Source organism: Amyelois transitella, chromosome 10, assembly GCF_032362555.1.
Source record: "Amyelois transitella isolate CPQ chromosome 10, ilAmyTran1.1, whole genome shotgun sequence".
Lineage (NCBI taxonomy): Eukaryota > Metazoa > Arthropoda > Insecta > Lepidoptera > Pyralidae > Amyelois > Amyelois transitella.
The window spans coordinates 9,592,067-9,612,228 of record NC_083513.1 but is presented as its reverse complement, the minus strand read 5'-3'; the positions used below and the strand labels follow the sequence as shown (position 1 = coordinate 9,612,228).

General features: G+C 40.8%; 1 protein-coding gene across 1 annotated transcript; it reads left to right on the top strand.

Annotated features, from left to right (window-relative positions):
- The first annotated feature begins 5,429 nt into the window (after positions 1 to 5,429).
- On the top strand, positions 5,430 to 19,969 carry LOC106133067 (fibril-forming collagen alpha chain). Its single transcript, XM_060946275.1, has 26 exons — positions 5,430 to 5,614; positions 7,899 to 8,072; positions 8,152 to 8,199; positions 8,445 to 8,492; positions 8,690 to 8,840; positions 9,245 to 9,404; positions 9,858 to 9,987; positions 10,294 to 10,418; positions 10,716 to 10,922; positions 11,430 to 11,528; positions 11,612 to 11,908; positions 12,072 to 12,369; positions 12,597 to 12,766; positions 12,872 to 13,033; positions 13,463 to 13,660; positions 13,843 to 13,987; positions 14,211 to 14,471; positions 14,976 to 15,109; positions 15,494 to 15,763; positions 15,926 to 16,141; positions 16,297 to 16,585; positions 16,723 to 16,908; positions 17,167 to 17,388; positions 17,767 to 17,939; positions 18,779 to 19,000; positions 19,298 to 19,969. Exons 2-26 carry the CDS (start codon positions 7,901 to 7,903, stop codon positions 19,442 to 19,444), a joined length of 4,530 nt encoding a protein of 1,509 aa, XP_060802258.1. The 5' UTR covers positions 5,430 to 5,614; positions 7,899 to 7,900; the 3' UTR covers positions 19,445 to 19,969.
- The last annotated feature ends 193 nt before the right edge of the window (positions 19,970 to 20,162 follow it).

Below are 20,162 nucleotides of genomic sequence, written 5' to 3'. Positions count from 1 at the left end.
GGCCAGTAAGATCCAAGACCAGTGATCTGACAATGAAATGTGTTAGATAAGGGTTGATATTTTACAAATCGAACCATAACTATTGAAAACGTGTATTTTTTGACAGAAAGTTTCTCAAAAAGGGTTTAACTCCTTCAACCCTTTTTGAGAAACATTCTGGATCCATTTTACCATGGACTTCCATGGTGCATGGATTTTGAAATGGTTTCAGGCGGGAATCGCAAACTGCAACAAATATTGTCAACGAAGTATATGAAAGTATTTCTTTACTGATCTGGTACAAAAAATGTATAGTATGCCAGCTGGTTATCTTACCGCGTATATTGTAAATGTTATGTACCTAATGGAAACGTTTTGGGATTTTTCGGTTCAAGCGATAAGTAGTAACTCTGTAGCGGGAGCGATGATTCGGCTCGACCGCCACCAAAGGGAAGATCTTCCGCCAGGCTAGGTGTTATGCCTGGGGAACCGCGGCTCCAACGATGTTGTGTCGGAGGTTGTATATATAGCTCCAATCCATGAAATCTCTGAAATCGCGATTTGGGTTCTTCGCTGCTATTGGCTGAGCGCGTCGATTTCTTCGAGATGATTGACAGTTGTGTGATTTGATGTTGTGGCGAGTGGCGTAGAGATGTCGCCACAGTACTCCCCCCCAAGACCGGAGGTCTGAAGTCTTGATCTTGCTGTGCAATCTGTGCTTCAGTAGCTTGCAAGTGCCAGTTGTCTTCCAGTGAGTCGGAAGTTGCTCGAAGTCCTAGTGAGTCAGGAGTGAGCCGTTGCGTTGCTCGTAGTCTGCGGTGAGTCGAGACAGTAGAGAGCGAAGTCGACTTGTTGGCGCCGGTAGAAGTCGTGCAGAGCTGCCACGCTGGAGAGAAGAGCGGCCGTCGAAGAGATCCAGGCGTGGGCTGCGGTCGATGCGTCGGTCGCTGAAGTCGATTAGAGTGAGTGCGGGTGGAGTCAGGACCAGGAAGCTCGGTGAGTCGGCTGCGATGGACCTGCTGCGATACCCATTTGCTGGCTTGCTGTGAGACTGCTTGCAGAGTGAGGAGTGATGCTGAGGATTGGAGTTGATGATGATGGAGAAGGTTGCTTCCAATCACGTCGGGGTCACCAATGTAGCGGGAGCGATGATTCGGCTCGACCGCCACCAAAGGGAAGATCTTCCGCCAGGCTAGGTGTTATGCCTGGGGAACCGCGGCTCCAACGATGTTGTGTCGGAGGTTGTATATATAGCTCCAATCCATGAAATCTCTGAAATCGCGATTTGGGTTCTTCGCTGCTATTGGCTGAGCGCGTCGATTTCTTCGAGATGATTGACAGTTGTGTGATTTGATGTTGTGGCGAGTGGCGTAGAGATGTCGCCACAACTCTTTCTGAATCTCACTTTCATCATTAGGGATGAAAATGTTAACTGTATAGTTTATGTATGTATGTATGCACTGCATTCATAGTGATGTCATATCACAGCGTATGATTAATCTATCAACGTGAAGACAGTGGTGAATTGCTTCAGTGAATCGCATTGGGGCCAAGTGAGTTAGTGCCCTTCCAAGGACGCCTGCTGGTCATTTGCATTCAGTATTTGGGTTAGTGTCATATAATGTGCGGTCGTAAAATAGGCGGTGATAGGGAGAGCATTTAGGAGATAAATAAATAGAGGACATTAAGAGTGTCGTGTGGTTCCCGGCACCAATAGATAAAAGGCGACTAAGGGATAGGCTTACAAACTTGGGATTCTTTTTTTAGGCGATGGGCTTGCAACCTGTCACTTTATATGAATCTCAATTCTATCATTAAGCCAAATAGCTGAACGAGGCCATTCAGTCTTTTCAAGACTGTTGGCTCTGTCTACCCCGCAAGGGATATAGACGTGACCATTTGTATGTATCTTCCTAATTGTCACTTAGTGCTTATCCCTGTTCAGTTTTAAAATAACAGATACCTAACTGAGTGTACTCAAAATTAATCATTTAGGTACCAAACAATTTTCACACAATAAAATACTCAAACGAAATATTTTTTGGGTCAAACTTTGTGGGTGGGTAAAATTTATGTTGTGGTGTCGGTTCATTTGTAAGACTAGCAGTTTTTAATTAAAATAGTTTGAATACACTTTGTAGACTTAGTAACTGAAACTTTTGTACCTTTTATTTTTAAATCTGTTTGTATGATTTCCTGATGATTTTGAATAGTTTGTCGTTATCCCACTGTAAGTATCTCTTTTCAATTGGTTTTGTAAGAGGCGAAATTATTTTTCCACGTTCTTTAGGGTTGAGCAATCTTCTTAAAATTGGCACACATATAGTCCTAAGTATTAAAAAAAAAATGTCTCTTTGATCCCGGAAAAAGACTGTTCCCGTGGGGTTTACGATAAACGATAATGTTCACGAAATCCGCGGGCAAAGGCTAGTATATAAATAAAGTACAATTTCACTCACCGTAACACAAGTCTGTACACACTGCAAGAGAATTCCGTACATGTCTTTTCAAGTCGACAGTTTGGTCACATGTCCTCAGTCCTAAGGGCGGCCGTCACTGACACGACATCTAATAAAGCTTTTCTTTTTATTAAGGTCACGTTAGACTGTACGGAAAATTTTATTAAGACTTATTTCGTCCCAATTGTTGATTTCTTATATTGTCTGTTGTTTTCAATTGTCTGGTAGTGAAATTTCTGAGACAGAAATAAACATTACCAGGGTTTTTCGGGTAATTTTTCCGACCGAGGCATGACGTATACCTAACTAACTTTTCGTGAATCTAAGATATTAAGTATCGATACCAACTAAAGTTAATAATTACTAAGCATAACTTTGGGGCCTTTACTATATAAAGCAAACCAGTCCACTTCACATTATAATAGAAAAACTTCCATACCACGCTTGTCTGTTTCTCATTTGAACCATGTGATTTTAACCTACTCGTATTGTCGAAAATTGTAAGCTGTTAATTGAAGTCTGTTGGCTGTCTCTGTGACTATTATATTATTTTCATACAAGTGTATAAGGGTGTCAAGCAATATCCTGACAAACAATTGAGTAATAGCGGGCGCCCTCCCTTAACAAGTGCTTTCACCGTAATTAATTTAGTTACGTCGAAAGCGACGCTTTTCCACTATCGTTAAAAGTTCCTTTATATTTCTTTATAAGATAACCGTCGATCAATTTATATTACCGTGCAAACTAGACGTAGGTAACTACTTAAATTACTGTACTTTTATGTAGAAAGAGGGAATCGGTTGATGACTGTCTATCATTGTAGGTACACACTTATATCGGTTTAAAATATTTTTAAATTAACTGCATGTAAATTTTAATTTCTGTCCTTTACCACCCACTGCATTAGCTCGGGGACCTTCGGTGTTGCTTTTTTCATATAAAAAACGTGTACAGATTATATAGGGACGTTTCATGATCCCGGGCTCCAATGAGAAGGGAAAAACGAAAAGTGACATTACCTGTTTGACAAAATTGCGAGTTATGTTTACGAGATTCTGACATCACGTCATATCTCTTCCTGTAGTAGATGTCGTAGGAGAACAAAAAGCACTTATCTATGACTTTTGTTTTATTTGTTGAGGACGTAATATGTTTCATAGATGCTTAAAAATTTGAGCACCCGTAGAAATGGAAATTTAAAGAAATAAGTATAATACTTACAGACCAAAAACAAATACTTATTTCCTTCTGGCGTAAATCGTGGTAACATCTTCACCTCTTCTCTAGACGAGCCCGGTGTGCCTGTTGACCATGATCCAGTATTGGGTAAGTCAGGTTTTTACACGAAGCTTCCACCGTCTGACCTTCGCAACCTTTGCAGGTCAACGCAACCTAACTACTACAATTAATAGGCAAATATTAATATTAGTTATTTAATACTGGCCATATACTATTAACGATTTGAAATTTAAAAATAAACCTGTCACCAACGGCGCATCCGCTCAATGACCGCGCGTGCGCCGGTTGACCCACACAATTAAAAAGTGGTCATTTACTTTAAGAATTGGTGCGTTATGATGCCGATTGCTATACCACATTAGATTGCGGCCTAGTTATTGGCTGAAAATGGGCTGACCAACCTTAAGATGCTGCGGCCCGAATAAAAAAATGTCGCAAAGTTTATTTCAGTTTTTGTAGGGAGTGACAGAGTCGAAAAAGTATTTTCTAAAATATGGCATTAAAATATTGAATGCTCTATTTAGTAAAAAAATGTATTTTACAACGACCACATCAAATAGAGGAATTAGATCAAAATGAAGCAATTAATGATTCTTAGAAATATAGATCTATAAATTAATTACGCAAGCAATTTTTTTTGTTCTCGGAAAGGATCACATTTACTCAGAAGTTAATTATAAGACAAAGCCTTGACAATAGCGAGCTACGAGGCCTTTGCCAAATGGAATGTTTGCTATGTACTTACTCGTAATCTCAAAACCTCCTTGCGCCTTTATTAAATTCTCCTCCATTCAGAGCTGATAAAAAAATATTGAATAAGACTTTTGGGCTATATCAAATTTCGTTTTAATATTGACCAAATTAAAATAACTTTGAGGCGTCTACCTACATATGAGTGAGTTCATACTTTTTGGGTATCTTCCCCCATAATTATCTAAATCTGTTTTTCTGTAAAGTGTATGTATGTGTGTGTAAACCTTTTGTAAAAGCAATCTCATCATTATGTAGGTAATTCTGCTGTAGTGACAAAAAGAGAGCCTTAAAAAGTATTTTACATTGTGTTGAGAGATAATTTTGGACAAAAATGGACAAGTACGGCAAACTAGAAGTGCAATGCAGTTTAAAGTTGGTAGCCCCTGCGTTCCTAGATCTTTAGGGTCATCGCTCACGCATATTTAATGGTATCCCGGCGACGCCTGCGCATTCGGAGCGGCACGGGCGGCCGCGCACCCCCATCGTATTCGGACTCGCAGGTCAGTTCAACAGTTACTTCATCATCATTCATCATCATCACCTTAAAAAGCAATAATGAGGCTTACCCAATTATATGACTAATTATCGCACTAGATAATGTTCAATGCAACCTTATGTAGTTAAAGTGTCTGAAAAGTGATAGGTATATAATAAATGATACCGGATTTTTAAAAGAGGTGAAAGTTGCTCTAATATCTAGAATACTATGTATTCACCGCTTAGGCGGGAATTCCCCGAAAAATATTGCTTATTGAATCTCTTGAATCACGTCACGTCAAAATCACGTCAAATAGCCAACAGTCTTAAAGACAGATAGGCCATGTTTAGCTTTTCTAAATACTTATCATTTTACACCGGATATGCGGAGTTTTGCGGAGAGACCGCGAGAGGAACCCACGTATCACGGCAGGCTTCATGTCCACCACATGGCAGACGGTGATTCAAGGAACCTTCTACGAGTACGATCATGTCTTTCGGAAAGCCTGCACGCTATTAGGTAACCAATGTGGGACCATGCCACATCTGCTGGTCTGAGGTAAAAAGGGTAGGCCGAAGAAATCCTAGCTAGACGTGGAAAAAGATGATAAGCCAATGGACTTAAATTTAGAGACTTCGTCGAATTCAGAAGGAGCGTCCCGGTAACGAAGCATTACAGTGGAAGATGTAACTGGGAATACGCAAAGGTGAGAGAGTTAAGACGAGATAATTTTATTTGCCAAAACATATGATAAGAGATGAATATTAAATTCATAAAAATTACAAATACTAAATACCATTTGTTTTTATTACTTTTTCCATCCACTTCGATGAAGCGTTCTGTTTGACTCGTTGACTATACTATTGATATTTAGACCAGAGTTCAGCTTTCTATTATTTAAAAAAAATATATAATACTTATACGCTCTTTTGAAAATACCGCTTATTGTACTTTAGAGCTAATAACGTGTGTTTTTTGTGAAATGAATCAATAATGAGTTGTGTGTTTGTGTTTACGTTAAGAGGTTACCGCGCATTTTTTTATGTCTCAAATATGTATGTTGTTGTCAAAAATATATGCATACGGCGTTCAATTTAGAAATCCAATGTTTCTCGTTAATATTTACGAGATAGTCGGTACGATCAATAATTTATTTATATCAGTTTACCATTATACGTACGCAAGTTACTGATAGACGATTGCTGTTTATTTTCGTTTCAGATTGAAAAAAAAAAAATTAAATTTAATGGCGTTCTATAGAAATCCGAGGTTTTAATCTGGCCAATTGGAAGGCACATTTTTTACGCCCTCGGTATAAAGTGAATTTTCAATAAGAAAACAAAACAACGTTTAGAAGAAGTGTTTTACACAGCCAATTATTTTCACGATATCGATTCATCAAATCTCAGTTGTATGTGTCAAAAAACTAATAAAAACGCGTTAAAAATCAATTTTATTAGATCGTCAATGTTGCCATTAACATGCTATTAATATCAATAACGCATAACGCACCAATTTAGGATGACTGTTGCCGAAATTTCAATGAGCGAAAGTGGCCAATGACCTAATAATATTTGTAGACCGAATCCACTTAACTTGTTACTTTTTTTATTGTTAAATCAAGATTTATAGGTATTCAATTTCTTTACTGATATATTTTTCATTAGCAATGTAGTCAGTATAATATGTACATAGAAACAATTTATTCCATAAATATTAAAAAAATATGCTAAAATAAAAATATCACTCATAATTCATTCATAACTCATAAATTTTAATAAGTACTTATTAAAATCAATCCAGCGCGCAATATATTTCAGGCCAGTGTCCAATAAATGAATTGGTTCATTCACACGCATTGCATCGTTGCTAAAATAATTATTACAGTCGGCAATTGAGCCTTGTCAGCTCTACGTAGACTGGTGTCTCTCGCAGAGGCGTCTACGATTTATTGCACAGACATAGATACAGTTAGACACCGCCAGTCTAAACTCTGATTAAAAACCTATGATGGTGACTGAAAACATCGTGAGCAACAACAAAATGTAAAATAAGGCATAATATATTCGATCAACTTTATGTAGATTTTACTTATTTTTTATTTTAAGATAAAACGACTATATTTAATTCCGTTGACGATGACAATAGTTCGAAGGAAACATCAACACAAATGATATACTTTTTGTACGCCAAGTGATTTCGCGAGTTCTATCTAGATCTATGTCTGTGATTTATTGGCTGCTACTTTGATGAGATGACGTCACAGGTTTTACGATTATGGAGTCACTTGATTTGTTCCATTTCTCATAATACCCATTAAAATGTGCGTTATGAGTAAAAGGTTGGGATCTCAATGAGGTATAACACTCGAACTAATATGGATGAAACACCAAGATAAGTCGAGTCAGTCGGATCTTTAAATTAAATCGAATAGCAATTATAATATATCCATGAAAATTTGTTTGAAAACCCGTTGAGATCAAAATTACATCGATGAAATTTTAATCATCTTCATAATATGCGCACTTCTATTGTACCGTCATTTCTAAATTACATTATGGAAAAGAGGAAATAACGTGACTGAAGAAAACGTTTACTTAATTAATACTAATATTTATACAACATTCATATGTACACGAACCTGTTACATTGATTGCGATGAATCAGCCCTAAAATGAGTCCAGTTATGCAGGCAATCTATTGGGGACACCAAGACGTATAATTTCTCAATCGTCTAAAGATGTCAGGAGCAGAGCAATGTTTGATTTATGTCGTTCCAGTGACCTACGGACGATGCAATCATATTGACTGTAGTCTGCATATAGCTAGATACATATTGCACACACTTCTACTGCTGAAATCGTAACTTTTTTATAGCCTAGCCTACTTAATCCAGGTTCGTGGTCTAAGTCGCACTCCGGGCTCCTCACCAGATTGATAAGGATGCTCTCATGAGGAAGAAGAAATAGATTAATGCTTATTGCCTGTAGGTATGTGGTGGTACGCCAGAGCGGCGTGCGTGGCGTTGCTGGTGCTACCAGCTGCTTCCAAAGAGTTGGGCGAAGATGTCTCCAGGGTGGAGGAAGAGCTACCTCAAGCTCAGGAACCAGACCTTATCAATTACGACGATTATAACCCGACCGAATTTGATGAGGATGAAAACGGTAACTTTGTTGTACAAAGTCTGTGCTCTCATTCTCTCTCAGTCTGTGATCTGAATTAATGGTTATTTAACCTTTTCAGCTGTGATAGACTTTACTAATCAGCAAAGGGGGCAATCGCAATTGCCAGGTAATTAGAAAAACATAATAAGTGGCCATACTATTTAAATTTCCGTTGGGACCTCTGGTGTCCCACCACCAGAGGTCCCAACGGAATATATAGAATATAATAATACAGTTCGTAAAATTGTTAGAATTTCAGTTATCTTTATGAGGACTTTCATTAGAGTAATTTGGTGTCTATAAATGGGATTGATATTACAAATTTGTGCAGGTATTTTTATACAGTCATCCTAATATTCTAATACTTTCCAGGTTCTGTCGGCGTGACCAGAAGACCGCCTCTTTCGCCTTCAACCCGAGGTATGTTTAAGTTCGTAACTGATATAAGTAGTCGACACCATCAGTCATCATATTGAGACAATCCAGTTTTGCACAAAAAGCTGTTTCACTTGCAATTCAACGACACATCATTACAAGCATTTCTATGTCTTGTATTAGTTCGATTTCTGTGCGGTAATCACGGGACACTTACCTAACACATTAAATTATGTCCCTAGCGCCATTACCACCTCGGCCATTACCTCGATGTATCGACATGGGTCGGACCTGGTCTGAAGGCGAGCGCTGGAAGAGGGACAACTGTACCCTCTGCCAATGCTTCTCCGGCCGAGTCAACTGCACCACGGCGAGAGAGTGCCTCTTTCGTAAGTAATCTACATCTATATTCTTTGCGGAGTAGACAGTGCCAACAGTCTTGCAAAGTCTGAAAGGCCACGTTTAGCTGGTTGGAATTGTAATATATTAAGTCTTTCCTTACTCGCCTATAAGCTAAACATACCTTAAACATGCATTTCATTCTAAATAAGTATGTAACATTTCGATTCATTTTATGAAAAGTCATTGAAGCTCTATATCTACGTTACTCATATTATTATAGAAAGTTCACTGAACTTTGGTATCTTCGGTAATCTAAGGTAAAGTAAGGGAAATTATACTTCTCAGTAAAACCTTTGATTGAAACCTGCCACTTCAGCACAACGAGCAGAACGGCCTGTAATTACCGTGCATCCATCAGCTGGAGTCAGTCCATCACTCACCGTCACTTCATCAAGTGGAGTTAGCCCCGCAGTGAATGCCAGCCCATCAACCCCAGTGAGGGGTGCGCCCGGTCGCCCGGGAGACGAGGGGCCATTAGGACCACCAGGCGTGCCCGGGGTGAATGGGGTACCTGGGGCACCTGGTATACCTGGACCTGCTGGACCTATGCCTGACGTGAGTAAAAATAATTACCGATCACGTGATATTTACAGCAGTTATGATCCTAACTAAACAGTAAAAAAGATCCCGTTTTTCATGAAGCATTCTGTTGTGAAGGATATGTGATATTGAAGTAGTATTTGGTATTATCATTCATTTGGGCATTTGAATTCCTAAAATAATCTTCAGCAATATTATAATTATAATATAAATAAAATATAGCGTGCAGTGCTTCGATCAAATATAGTTTTTTATACTTTATCGAAGGTGTAGTGCCGTACAAATCATGACTTTCCCAAGTGTAATCTTGTGTATATTTGTAGTTGCAACTGCAAGTACGTCTCTTTGTCTTCGGCGTTTTTCTCAATTTTTTGCAATCATTATATCTATACAAACAGATATAGACATTTTACATTGTCGTTGTTTTTAAAGTAAGTAGGTACTTAACATTTTTAATGCTTTGACCAGATTCACGCTATCCAGGCGTATCTGGCACAAATGGCCGCTTCAACTGGCGGCGGTGATAAGGGACCCACCATCGATCCTTATGCCTTCATGCAGGCTTCTGTCGGCGCGCCAGGCATTCGGGGAATTCCAGGTGAACAAACAGTGGTGTTTCTCAAATTTTATAAAATCAAGGACATCATACACAACAAGTAATGGCTACTACTAAAGCACAAAAGCAACGTTTGCGCTTGTCTATGTCACTGGAGGTTTCGGATTCCAATCGCGGCCAGGGCACTATGAGAATTGGCCGGGGTCTTGGATGTAATCTATATAAGTAGTATCGTAGAGGAGTTCGTATCTCGTAACACAAGTTTCGAACTTACTTCAAAGCTAACTCAATCTGTGTAACTTGTCCTATATGTACATATATATTTATTTATGTTTGTATATTCTTTAGGTCCACAAGGTCCTCCCGGGCCGCAAGGTTTCCAGGGTCCCCGAGGAGAGCCCGGTGAACCTGGTTTGCCGGGACCATTGGGACCACCAGGAGAGAGGGGACTTCCAGGAATACCAGGAAAAGACGTAAGTTTCAATTTTATTATGCACCACCTAAAGCGACTGAAGAAGGACATAATTATACCCAAAAATAAGAGTAGAGGACCTTACATTCAAAACTTACACTTCAAATGTATTATCACATCTGCTTTTCACATGAGTTTTTCTCATGAATTGCATATGAAACCAAGAAATATAAATTAGACTAAAGCGGTTAAATTCTGCATGTTTATTTTATCACAATTGACTTGAATTTACAAACACATTTAGTGTGCAAATTGTAATAAATCTATATAAAAAAGGCTTCTCAAAATCCTTTTTCAGGGTTCACCGGGAGAGGACGGGGAACCTGGACCACCAGGTGCAGCGGGACAACCAGGGCCCAGGGGCACACCTGGGGTACCTGGAATACAGGGTCTGAAGGGGCATCGAGGGTACGATGGCAAGGACGGGGCAAAGGGCGAACAGGGACTGCAGGGTGAAAAGGGACCCACTGGCCTGCCTGGACCTTTGGGGCCTACAGGACCCGTGGTAAGAATTGTTGATGAGAATATTTGCAATTGATCATAACAACATAACAATAGATATTACATAAGATACTGTTTCGCGCCAAGAGGTCTGATTTCTGGCGGGATATTTCCTTAACTTTTAAATTAAACATTAAGGAAATGTTTGTAACATGTAATCACGTCTATATCCCTTGCGGGGTAAACAGAGCCAACAATCTTGAAAAGAGTGATAGGCCATGTTCAGCTGTTTGGCTTAATGATAGAATTGAGATTCAAATAGTAACAGGTTGCCAGCCCATCGCCAGTAAATAAGAATCACAAGTTTATAAGCCTATCCCTTAGCCGCCTTTTACGACATTCACGGGAACGAGATGAAGTGGTTCTATATTTTTTTTTTACCGGCTGAGATCCACACGGCACTATATTAAACGTGTATAGAATAGGTCAGAGTACTTGTTAAATTATTAATACACATTTATTTTTGTATGCCATGACGATTAAAAATACTATTATTATTTCAACTTATCAGGGTCCAGTGGGCGCACGGGGAGAACGGGGACGTGAAGGACCTCCAGGTCCTCCAGGTATTCGAGGAGCTGACGGTCCACAAGGACCTCCTGGAGTCATGGTTTGTTGAAAATTTGTCTTACCTAAGTTAAAATGTATGTTTAAAATTGTTTTAATGATAATAAATATCTATTTTTTTTTCAGGGAAACGTTGGTAAAACGGGTGCCCCTGGTTTCCCTGGTACACCTGGTGCAAAAGGCGACCAAGGCGCTATTGGACCTAAAGGCAGCCAAGGTGCACAAGGACCCAGAGGCGAGTCCGGCAGACCTGGGCAGCCCGGGGAAGTGGGCGCACCTGGTATACCCGGACGGGATGGGGTGAATGGAGAAAAGGGTATCCAAGGCTCGCAAGGCCCTGCTGGGCCACAAGGATTTCCTGGACCTAGAGGCACACCGGGTGTGGCGGGTGAGTCTGGGACACCTGGCTCTAAAGGAATACCTGTAAGTATATTTGCCTATTTCAAATCCTTAAGTAATTTTTTTTAAGAAAAAATATTATATCCGATGAAGTCTGAACGTTCTAATTCTTAACTTTACTTCTTAGCTTCGCGGGACTACAAATCAGGTGTAAAGTACTTTACATCTCTTGAAATTTTCTTTTAAGGGACAACCTGGAGAAAGAGGATTAAAAGGTGATTCTGGCCCTAGAGGTGAGCTTGGTGCTCCTGGCCCCAGAGGATTGCCTGGCAGTGTCGGACCAGAGGGCAAACGGGGAAAAAGAGGTCTTAGGGGACCTGCTGGGAATGTTGGTCCTCAAGGTGAAAGGGGTCAACAGGGTATGAGAGGATTGCCTGGGGCTGATGGGCCAATGGGTGCCAAAGGTCACCCTGGAGAAAGAGGAGGCGTTGGATTACCCGGGCTTAAAGGAAGTTCTGGAGATCCTGGCAGAGCTGGACCACAAGGTAATTTTGCAAACTACGCCGCAAGGTTCAAATATGACTTGTACCCACATAAGGTAATTGACAATCTTAAAAAATTAGGTTTCTGCCACCATAAAATTTAACATATCAATACTACAATTTACTGTTTTTAAATGACAGATTAAACTTTTGTTAAAATTAATAGATCCAGCAAAATATTTTCTTGATATCCAAATTAACGTTTAATTTATTTTATGATAAATATAAAGGTACTCCTGGGCCTAGAGGTATCATTGGACGACCTGGCATAGCCGGGAAAACTGGACCACAAGGCGAAAGGGGTATACCAGGTGCAGATGGCAGGCCTGGTGAACAAGGGCCTCAAGGGTTACAGGGCCCCCCTGGAATGATGGGACGGCCAGGAGAAAGGGGACTTCAGGTACTTAGAATTAAGATAATAATGCAATAAGGTTTGCAGGTACTTAGAATCTTAGACTTCGAAAATGTTTTCTTGTTTTTTTTTAACCCAACACAACATGTTTAGGGGGAACCTGGTAAAGACGGCGAGACTGGTCAAGCGGGACCCCAAGGCCCTAAAGGAGACGCCGGTAGAGATGGGAGCCCTGGTGTGCAAGGACCTCAAGGTCCAGTAGGAGCGGCTGGTGAACGGGGACCTACTGGCCCACCTGGACCTAATGGATTCCCTGTACGTATATTTTTCTAATAAAATGGAAACGTGTGAGCCGTATATGTTGCGGCTCTTTGGATTATGAATTTTCTTCCTTTTTGAGTCTGTCTACCTATAGAGTTACCTACGTGATTTATGTATGTTTTTGATATTTAGATAACATTACAAACAGTGTAAACGTTTCCTGATCCATCATTCATGAAATCCAAACGGAGGTTTCCTCCACGGATGGGATATAACAGAGACAAATGATGAGGATAAATATTATTGTTCACTCAAATTTAAATTAAGGAAGTTGCGTCTTTCCCTTATTTTGGTTATTAATAAATAATAATAAATATATACGGGACAAATCACATTGATTGAGTGAGCATCGAAGTAATTATTATTTATTATTATACATATAGGTAGGTTATTGTCATATAATAAAGTAACCTTGTTTTTCAGGGAATGCCAGGAAGTGCTGGTTTACCAGGGTCTCCCGGTAAAGAAGGTGAACCTGGATTAGCTGGCCCCGTTGGACCACCTGGTCCCTCTGGACCTCAGGGTGAAAGGGGATTTACTGGCGAAAGAGGTCTTCCAGGTCAACCAGGACCTGTAGGCGAGAAAGGAGAAACTGGAGCCCAGGGATCTGATGGACCTCCTGTAAATTTTTTTTGATTTTTAATTTGTTGATATTACGTTCGTTGACATTAAAGATAGGATAGGTGGTATGCCTGGTATTAAGTGAGATCTTTAATTTATACGTTCTTTGATTACGGAATGTAACATTGATTTTGTGGCATAAGTAGAGGTTGCTCTTATAACAATATTTTTACTTCTTATAGGGTCCCGAAGGACAAAGGGGCGGTAAAGGCCACTCTGGGCCAATGGGAGCTATGGGTTTACCTGGTCCCCGTGGCTTAACTGGACCCGCGGGTGAAAAGGGTGAAAGAGGAACTGCCGGCCCCCCTGGAAGTGATGGACCAACAGGTAACGTTGACTTCTGACCAATATTTACAAATAACACTTAAAATGAATGAAGCCTTAATAGTCTATTTGAGACTATTGGACCTGGCTTTATTCCATAAGTATTTAAGGAATTACAAAAATGCTATGTTATTATTACTGAACCCAAATATCAATCAAGGTCATTTCAATATAGGTCATGATTATTAACTAAATAAACAAATTATTATTAAATTTAAAATTTCAGGTCGGCAAGGCGACCAAGGACCTCAAGGTCCTATGGGACCCGCCGGTCCACCTGGAGAACCAGCTGAGCGAGGTGAACCGGGAACCCCAGGTGTTCCCGGAGAAGCCGGTGCCCCAGGGTCACCAGGAGAACGTGGGCAGCCGGGGTCACAAGGCGTCCCGGGTTTGCCGGGCCCAACCGGCCTAACGGGCATGCCGGGGTTGAAGGGAGATAGAGGATATGCTGGTGCTAAGGGACAAGAAGGATCACCGGGTAGCCCAGGTACAAACTTGAATTCTTTGCGTGCTCCATAGGTTTATTGGCGTTCAAAATTCAAATTCAAATTCAAAATTTTTATTTATTATTATAGGATACTTCATATCGCTTAATAATTGTCAAAACGTATGGTTTAACAACATTGGTTGACGTCAAATAAATTACTTAAAACTAAGTTTACTGCCGCTTCCAAGGCGTCAGTGCAGAAGAAGCGGTAACAAACTGCACTGCAGCATTTTCTTCAACAACGTTCAGCATTTTCTTCAACAACAAACGTTCTCGAGCCACTACGCTTTAAAATGAACATCTCAAACATTTTCACCTCGTTTAAAAGCAAGAATCAAGTCGGGTTAATTTCCCGTCAACAGAGTGATGGAGATCAGATGTATTGATATTATTGCGTGATTCACTTCAAGATAATGGCCATAGTTGAACCCACAACTCCATAGTGATTTTCCAGCAATCAAACGATATGTGCCCAAAATATAAAAGAGAATTTGATAATTTTAGGATTAGTAGGAGAGCAAGGCTTGCGTGGTTTACCCGGCCAAGTGGGGGCGAAGGGAGCTCGAGGGGAACAGGGACACAAAGGAGAGGCTGGACATGCAGGTTTGCCTGGAAGACCTGGGGATACAGGCCCGGCGGTGAGTTTATCTCTTTTCACAGTAAAGATTTTTCATAAGTTTGGTTTTAGACTTTATATAAGGGAATAAGGGATGCACTTTTTGTATATGTGAAGCCTTTGGTGGCGAAAATAGTGACTGTACGCTGTATGCTTAAGGGGACGTAGACTGAAATGTCCTATGGCGGAAACAAACTCTTACTGCATCTTTCCCTTTAAATAATACAATAGACAGACAGACGAGTTGTGTTTTGTAAGCAAGTAGCTTTCTCTTTTCAAATGAAAATACGGCTGGTAGTCCAAATGGAAAAAATAATTATTAACTGTGTACCTACCAGTGAACGAACATAGTACATTGGCTTACTTATATTAAAGATTTACGATTTTACCTTCTTATTGTTCGCAGGGTCCTCAAGGCAGTACCGGACCAGCAGGAGCACCAGGCATACCAGGTGCAAAAGGTGCGACCGGTGATTCTGGACGTCCTGGGGCTCCGGGTCCGATCGGGCTTACTGGTCCCTCTGGCCCCGAAGGTCCGAAAGGAGAGCGTGGCGCTGAGGGTGAAACGGGACCGCAAGGGTTGATGGGTCCGTCCGGGCCTCCGGGAGAAAGGGGACCGAGTGGGTTACCGGGAATGGTCGGGGCACCAGGTCCTCAGGGACTACGTGGAAATCAGGTAAGTAATTCTTGTAATTTTTTATGCAGGTAGTTGTTATCATTGCGCTTATATTATGTTTCAATTCAACTATTGAATTAAGTGAAAAATTTTATATTAATAAAAATGTATTTTGGCGGCACAAATCTTAATAAAATCTGCAGCTGACTTTTAAAATTGTAGGGTGAAAGTGGTGCGCCTGGCAAATCGGGTGCCGATGGGGCTCCGGGGCCAGCCGGGACCCCAGGATTGCAAGGCCCACCCGGGCCCATGGGCGAACAGGGTCCCGAAGGCCGACCGGGTAAGCAGGGCCCACCTGGGATTTCCGGAAGACCTGGAGATAAAGGTCCCATGGGTCAGCCGGGGCAATCAGGACCAGCTGGACCTCCTGGATTACAGGTAATAAAAGATATTCATATGAACATAGTCGTTGTTAAAGAAGGTGTACTCATTAATGCATCTTTTATTTCTGGCCTACTAACTAGTTCGGAAAACAACTTTAATTTAATTGTTACATTTTATCTTAATTTTGTATGATTGTGCGCATATTACAGGGTTCTGCAGGGCCCACGGGTCCACCAGGACCCGCTGGAGAAAGAGGCCCGAGAGGGGAAGTGGGTTCCCCAGGAGTTGACGGACCCCAGGGCCCCGCAGGCAAACAGGGGCCTCCCGGCTTGGACGGCCTGAAAGGAGAGAGAGGTGAACAGGGAGCAGATGGGTCAAAAGGTCACGCAGGGCTGCCTGGGTTGCCGGGGATGGTCGGTGCTCCGGGTAGACAGGGTGAAAGGGGACTACCTGGTACAGCGGGTCCAGCAGGGAAGGACGGAGAACCTGGCACTAGAGGTGAGATAAACTCCGAAATTTGTGGTTATTTAATTATAATATAGGTAGTATAGGCTTTAGGAATTTACTAGTAGACTAATTGGCAAGATTATGTTTTTTATTTATTCACTAAACTATACTAATCTTCATCCTGATAGGTCCTCCGGGTCGTGACGGTAGTCCCGGTCCACAAGGCCCGTCCGGCCCACCCGGTCCTCGGGGCCCATCTGGGGACACCGGTCGTCACGGGGCTCCTGGCCCACCCGGACCTCCAGGTCCACCAGGTCCGGCTGGAGAAGGGCTGGCTTACGATGCTGCTGCACTTGCTGCTATGCTTCAACAAGGTTAGCCTTTTGATATTAGTAGACATAGATAAATAGATAGATAATTCATTTATTTGATTTGCTTCACACAATTTACAATATACATATGAAATAAGATATAGAGTGATTTAATTTTAAAGTGCTGGAAACCACTCGGCACATTTAATCATGAAAGATTTTAACCCCTTGTCTCATCACTTTGATTGCGTTTATTAATTTACGTATCAGGAAATAAAATTATAATCCTTACCTTAGTTATTTATTTACACTTTCACACAGGCTCCGTCAAAGGTCCAGACCCACTAGGCGACGACCCCAACCTGCTCCCCGCTCGGTTCTTCAAAGACGACATGACCCCCGCTGAGAAGAAAGATGTCGTGATGAAGGCTTACGAAAGGCTCAAGGTCTCCCTGGACAAGTTCTTGAGACCAGACGGATCTAAAGACGCTCCGGGCAAAACTTGCGGCGATATCAAGTACCATCATCCGGACTTTGAAAGCGGTAAGTTTTGACAGGCTGGACTAGCTAGAGTCAACCTTTTGAGCTAATAAGTGGGATTCTAATTTCTTTGTTTTTTCTTACACACTACAGTCTACAAGAAACCGTTAGAGATAAGAACGTGATACATTCATTTGTTATATTTGAAGTATAGAGTATGTGGCGACACCTATACGCCGTTGAACCGAATCGTCGCTCCCGCTACAAGTAGCATGCAAAATTAAGTAAATAGCCTACCTATTTACTTAACCTTCCGTTTATCCGACGAGTCTACTTGAATTGTTTCATGGTGGGACAAATCGGACGATTTTCTTCAAATAGTTCAATGTTACAAGTGACATTAACGAAATCGCTTGAATGTGTTGCAATTTTTGTACCTAGGTCAATACTGGATCGACCCCAATGGAGGCGACATCAACGACGCCATTTTGGTCTACTGCGACTTAGAGACTGGCAGCAGCTGCGTGTACCCCAAACCTATGATGTCCAAGGACATCGCGTATAGAGGAAGAGAGAAAGAGGCTTGGCTCAGTGAGATGGAAGAAGGATTCACTGTAAGTCATAGGACCGCAAGTGGGACAAGCTTTTCTTGAGGTTTTCTGTGTTAAGGCCAAGCAATTTCTTGGATAATAGGTTTATAGAAATAGAAAATAAAAGGAGCGTGGGCTCGTCACCTCCATGTTTATTTCCGAATCTTTTTGCATCGGATCGAAATCGGAAATGCATAGATTATAAAAAGCAGTGCTTATCGGTAATTTCTCAACAATGCTACCTAGTACAAATCGGTGGAACTACAACGCGGTCAATACATATCGTTGCGTGTCCACACCTAATAAGTTCTAAGAATTTAATGAGATGGCGCTGAACGACATCGTACTTCGGAAGTCACGAAAAAAAAAAAAATAAGCTGTTAGTCTGTCATCTAGTGATGACAAACGTTAATTTGTGTTAGAAGTTAGATGCCTTTACGCTGTCTGAAAAATCAGACACCAGTGTTGGCTATTTATATCTTACACACCCGATAAAATAAATACATTTTCTATCTTCATTACGCAAAATTATACTCGTATAAGTATTTCAATTACTGCAGGATAAGTGATTGTCATTTCTGGTTTATTTTAGAATGCAACCACTCTAGAGTGTTTAATTGGATTTCGTGAAAGGCAATTAAAACTCTAGTATTATCAACTTCTCAGCATATTATTTGACATATATATATGTATGTTCGTATTTCGTTCCCTTTAATCTAGACGCGCGGTTGAAGACCAAGACCGCCCTCGGCGTCTTTTTAATGTCCATTTGAAATAACAACTTGTCCATCAACATCTTATTGGGCAGGTAATAGTTGACCTTCATTACCATGTTTTAATGCAGCATTTACTTTTCCAATCAGATCACATACAAAGCCGACCACACCCAGCTCACATACCTGCAATTACTCTCATCTCGCGCCACCCAAAATGTGACCTTCCACTGCCGCCGAACCGTGGGCTACTTCGACCCAGCCACGAACAACTACCGCAGAGGCATCAAACTCTTAGCTTACAACGACGCGGAGATACTGCCAAAGGCAAATAACAGGCTGAGGTACAGAGCGCTTCTGGACGAGTGTCAGGTAAGTGATTTGGAGTTTAGGGCCGGCAAAAGTTAATGTTTGCCGTGTGGTTTCCGGCACATACGAATAGAACACCATATCTTTCCCAGATGGATGTCTAAAAGGCTAATAAACTTGGGATTCCTTTTGTAGGCGATGAGCTAGCAACTTTACTATTTGAATCCCAATTCCATCTTTAAGCCATACAGCTGAACGTGGCGTTTCAGTCTTTTCAATACTATGTCTACCCATAAGGTATATAGACGAGATTGTATGTACCTATGTAGTTTGTTTCCAACCAATTTATTTCTACCCCAGTACAAGAAGGACGAGTGGGCACAAACAATAGTTCAGTTCGAGACAGACAAGCCTGGCAGGCTCCCACTGCTGGACGTCGGGATCCGGGACGTGGGGAGACCCAATCAGATGTTCCGGGTCGAACTGGGACTCGCCTGTTTTGTATAACGCGATAAAATCGAGATGTCACGAAATCAAAGGATTACCAATGAGAAAAAAGGCTTAAGATATTTGAATGACAATAACTAATGAATGATGATGTTGATGGAAAATGCAATGAATTAGTATGAAAACGTTTTGTGCATAGCGTCGATATTGAGATGGGCATATATTGGTTACACATTCAGAAAAAAGTGCATGTGTGTGTAACCATGGACCAAGCTGGTGAGAAGCCTTGCAAGAGGGTTCAGATCGAACGGAGAAAGATGGACGATGGTGAGGAATGAAGGTGGATTTAGAAGCTTCTCGCCTAGCTATCATTATAGGATAGTCTCGATTATTTGGATAGATTTGAAGCAAGTCAATGAGGTATCTCAATTCTTACTTATAAGTACTTATCTAAGCAATAATGTGTTTTACAATTAACTGATCATATGTCTTTAAAAAAATATTAAGTAAGTATAAAGCGGTTATTTTAGAAATTTGAACATTTTATTATATTTTAAGCATTTTTTTAGATATAAGTTTTAATAAACAATGCAACTAAATTCTTGCAAAGTATTTTACCTATTGATACGTAATATTAATACCTAGTATTTAAGTAAGTACTTAATTAAAAATAGTCGTCACAATGTTATTATAAATTTACAAAGGTCTAAGGCTGTGTTATATGTACATAATGTAAATATATCTTTAACTTTAACTAGATATTTGAATGCTGAATTAT

Coding starts and splice junctions, on each gene's coding strand:
- LOC106133067 (XM_060946275.1), top strand. CDS start 7,901: ATGTGGTGGTACGCCAGAGCGGCGTGCGTGGCGTTGCTGGTGCTACCA. Junction 13,034..13,462: donor CTGGACCTAATGGATTCCCT/GTACGTATATTT, acceptor CTTGTTTTTCAG/GGAATGCCAGGAAGTGCTGG. Junction 16,909..17,166: donor TGCTGCTATGCTTCAACAAG/GTTAGCCTTTTG, acceptor ACTTTCACACAG/GCTCCGTCAAAGGTCCAGAC.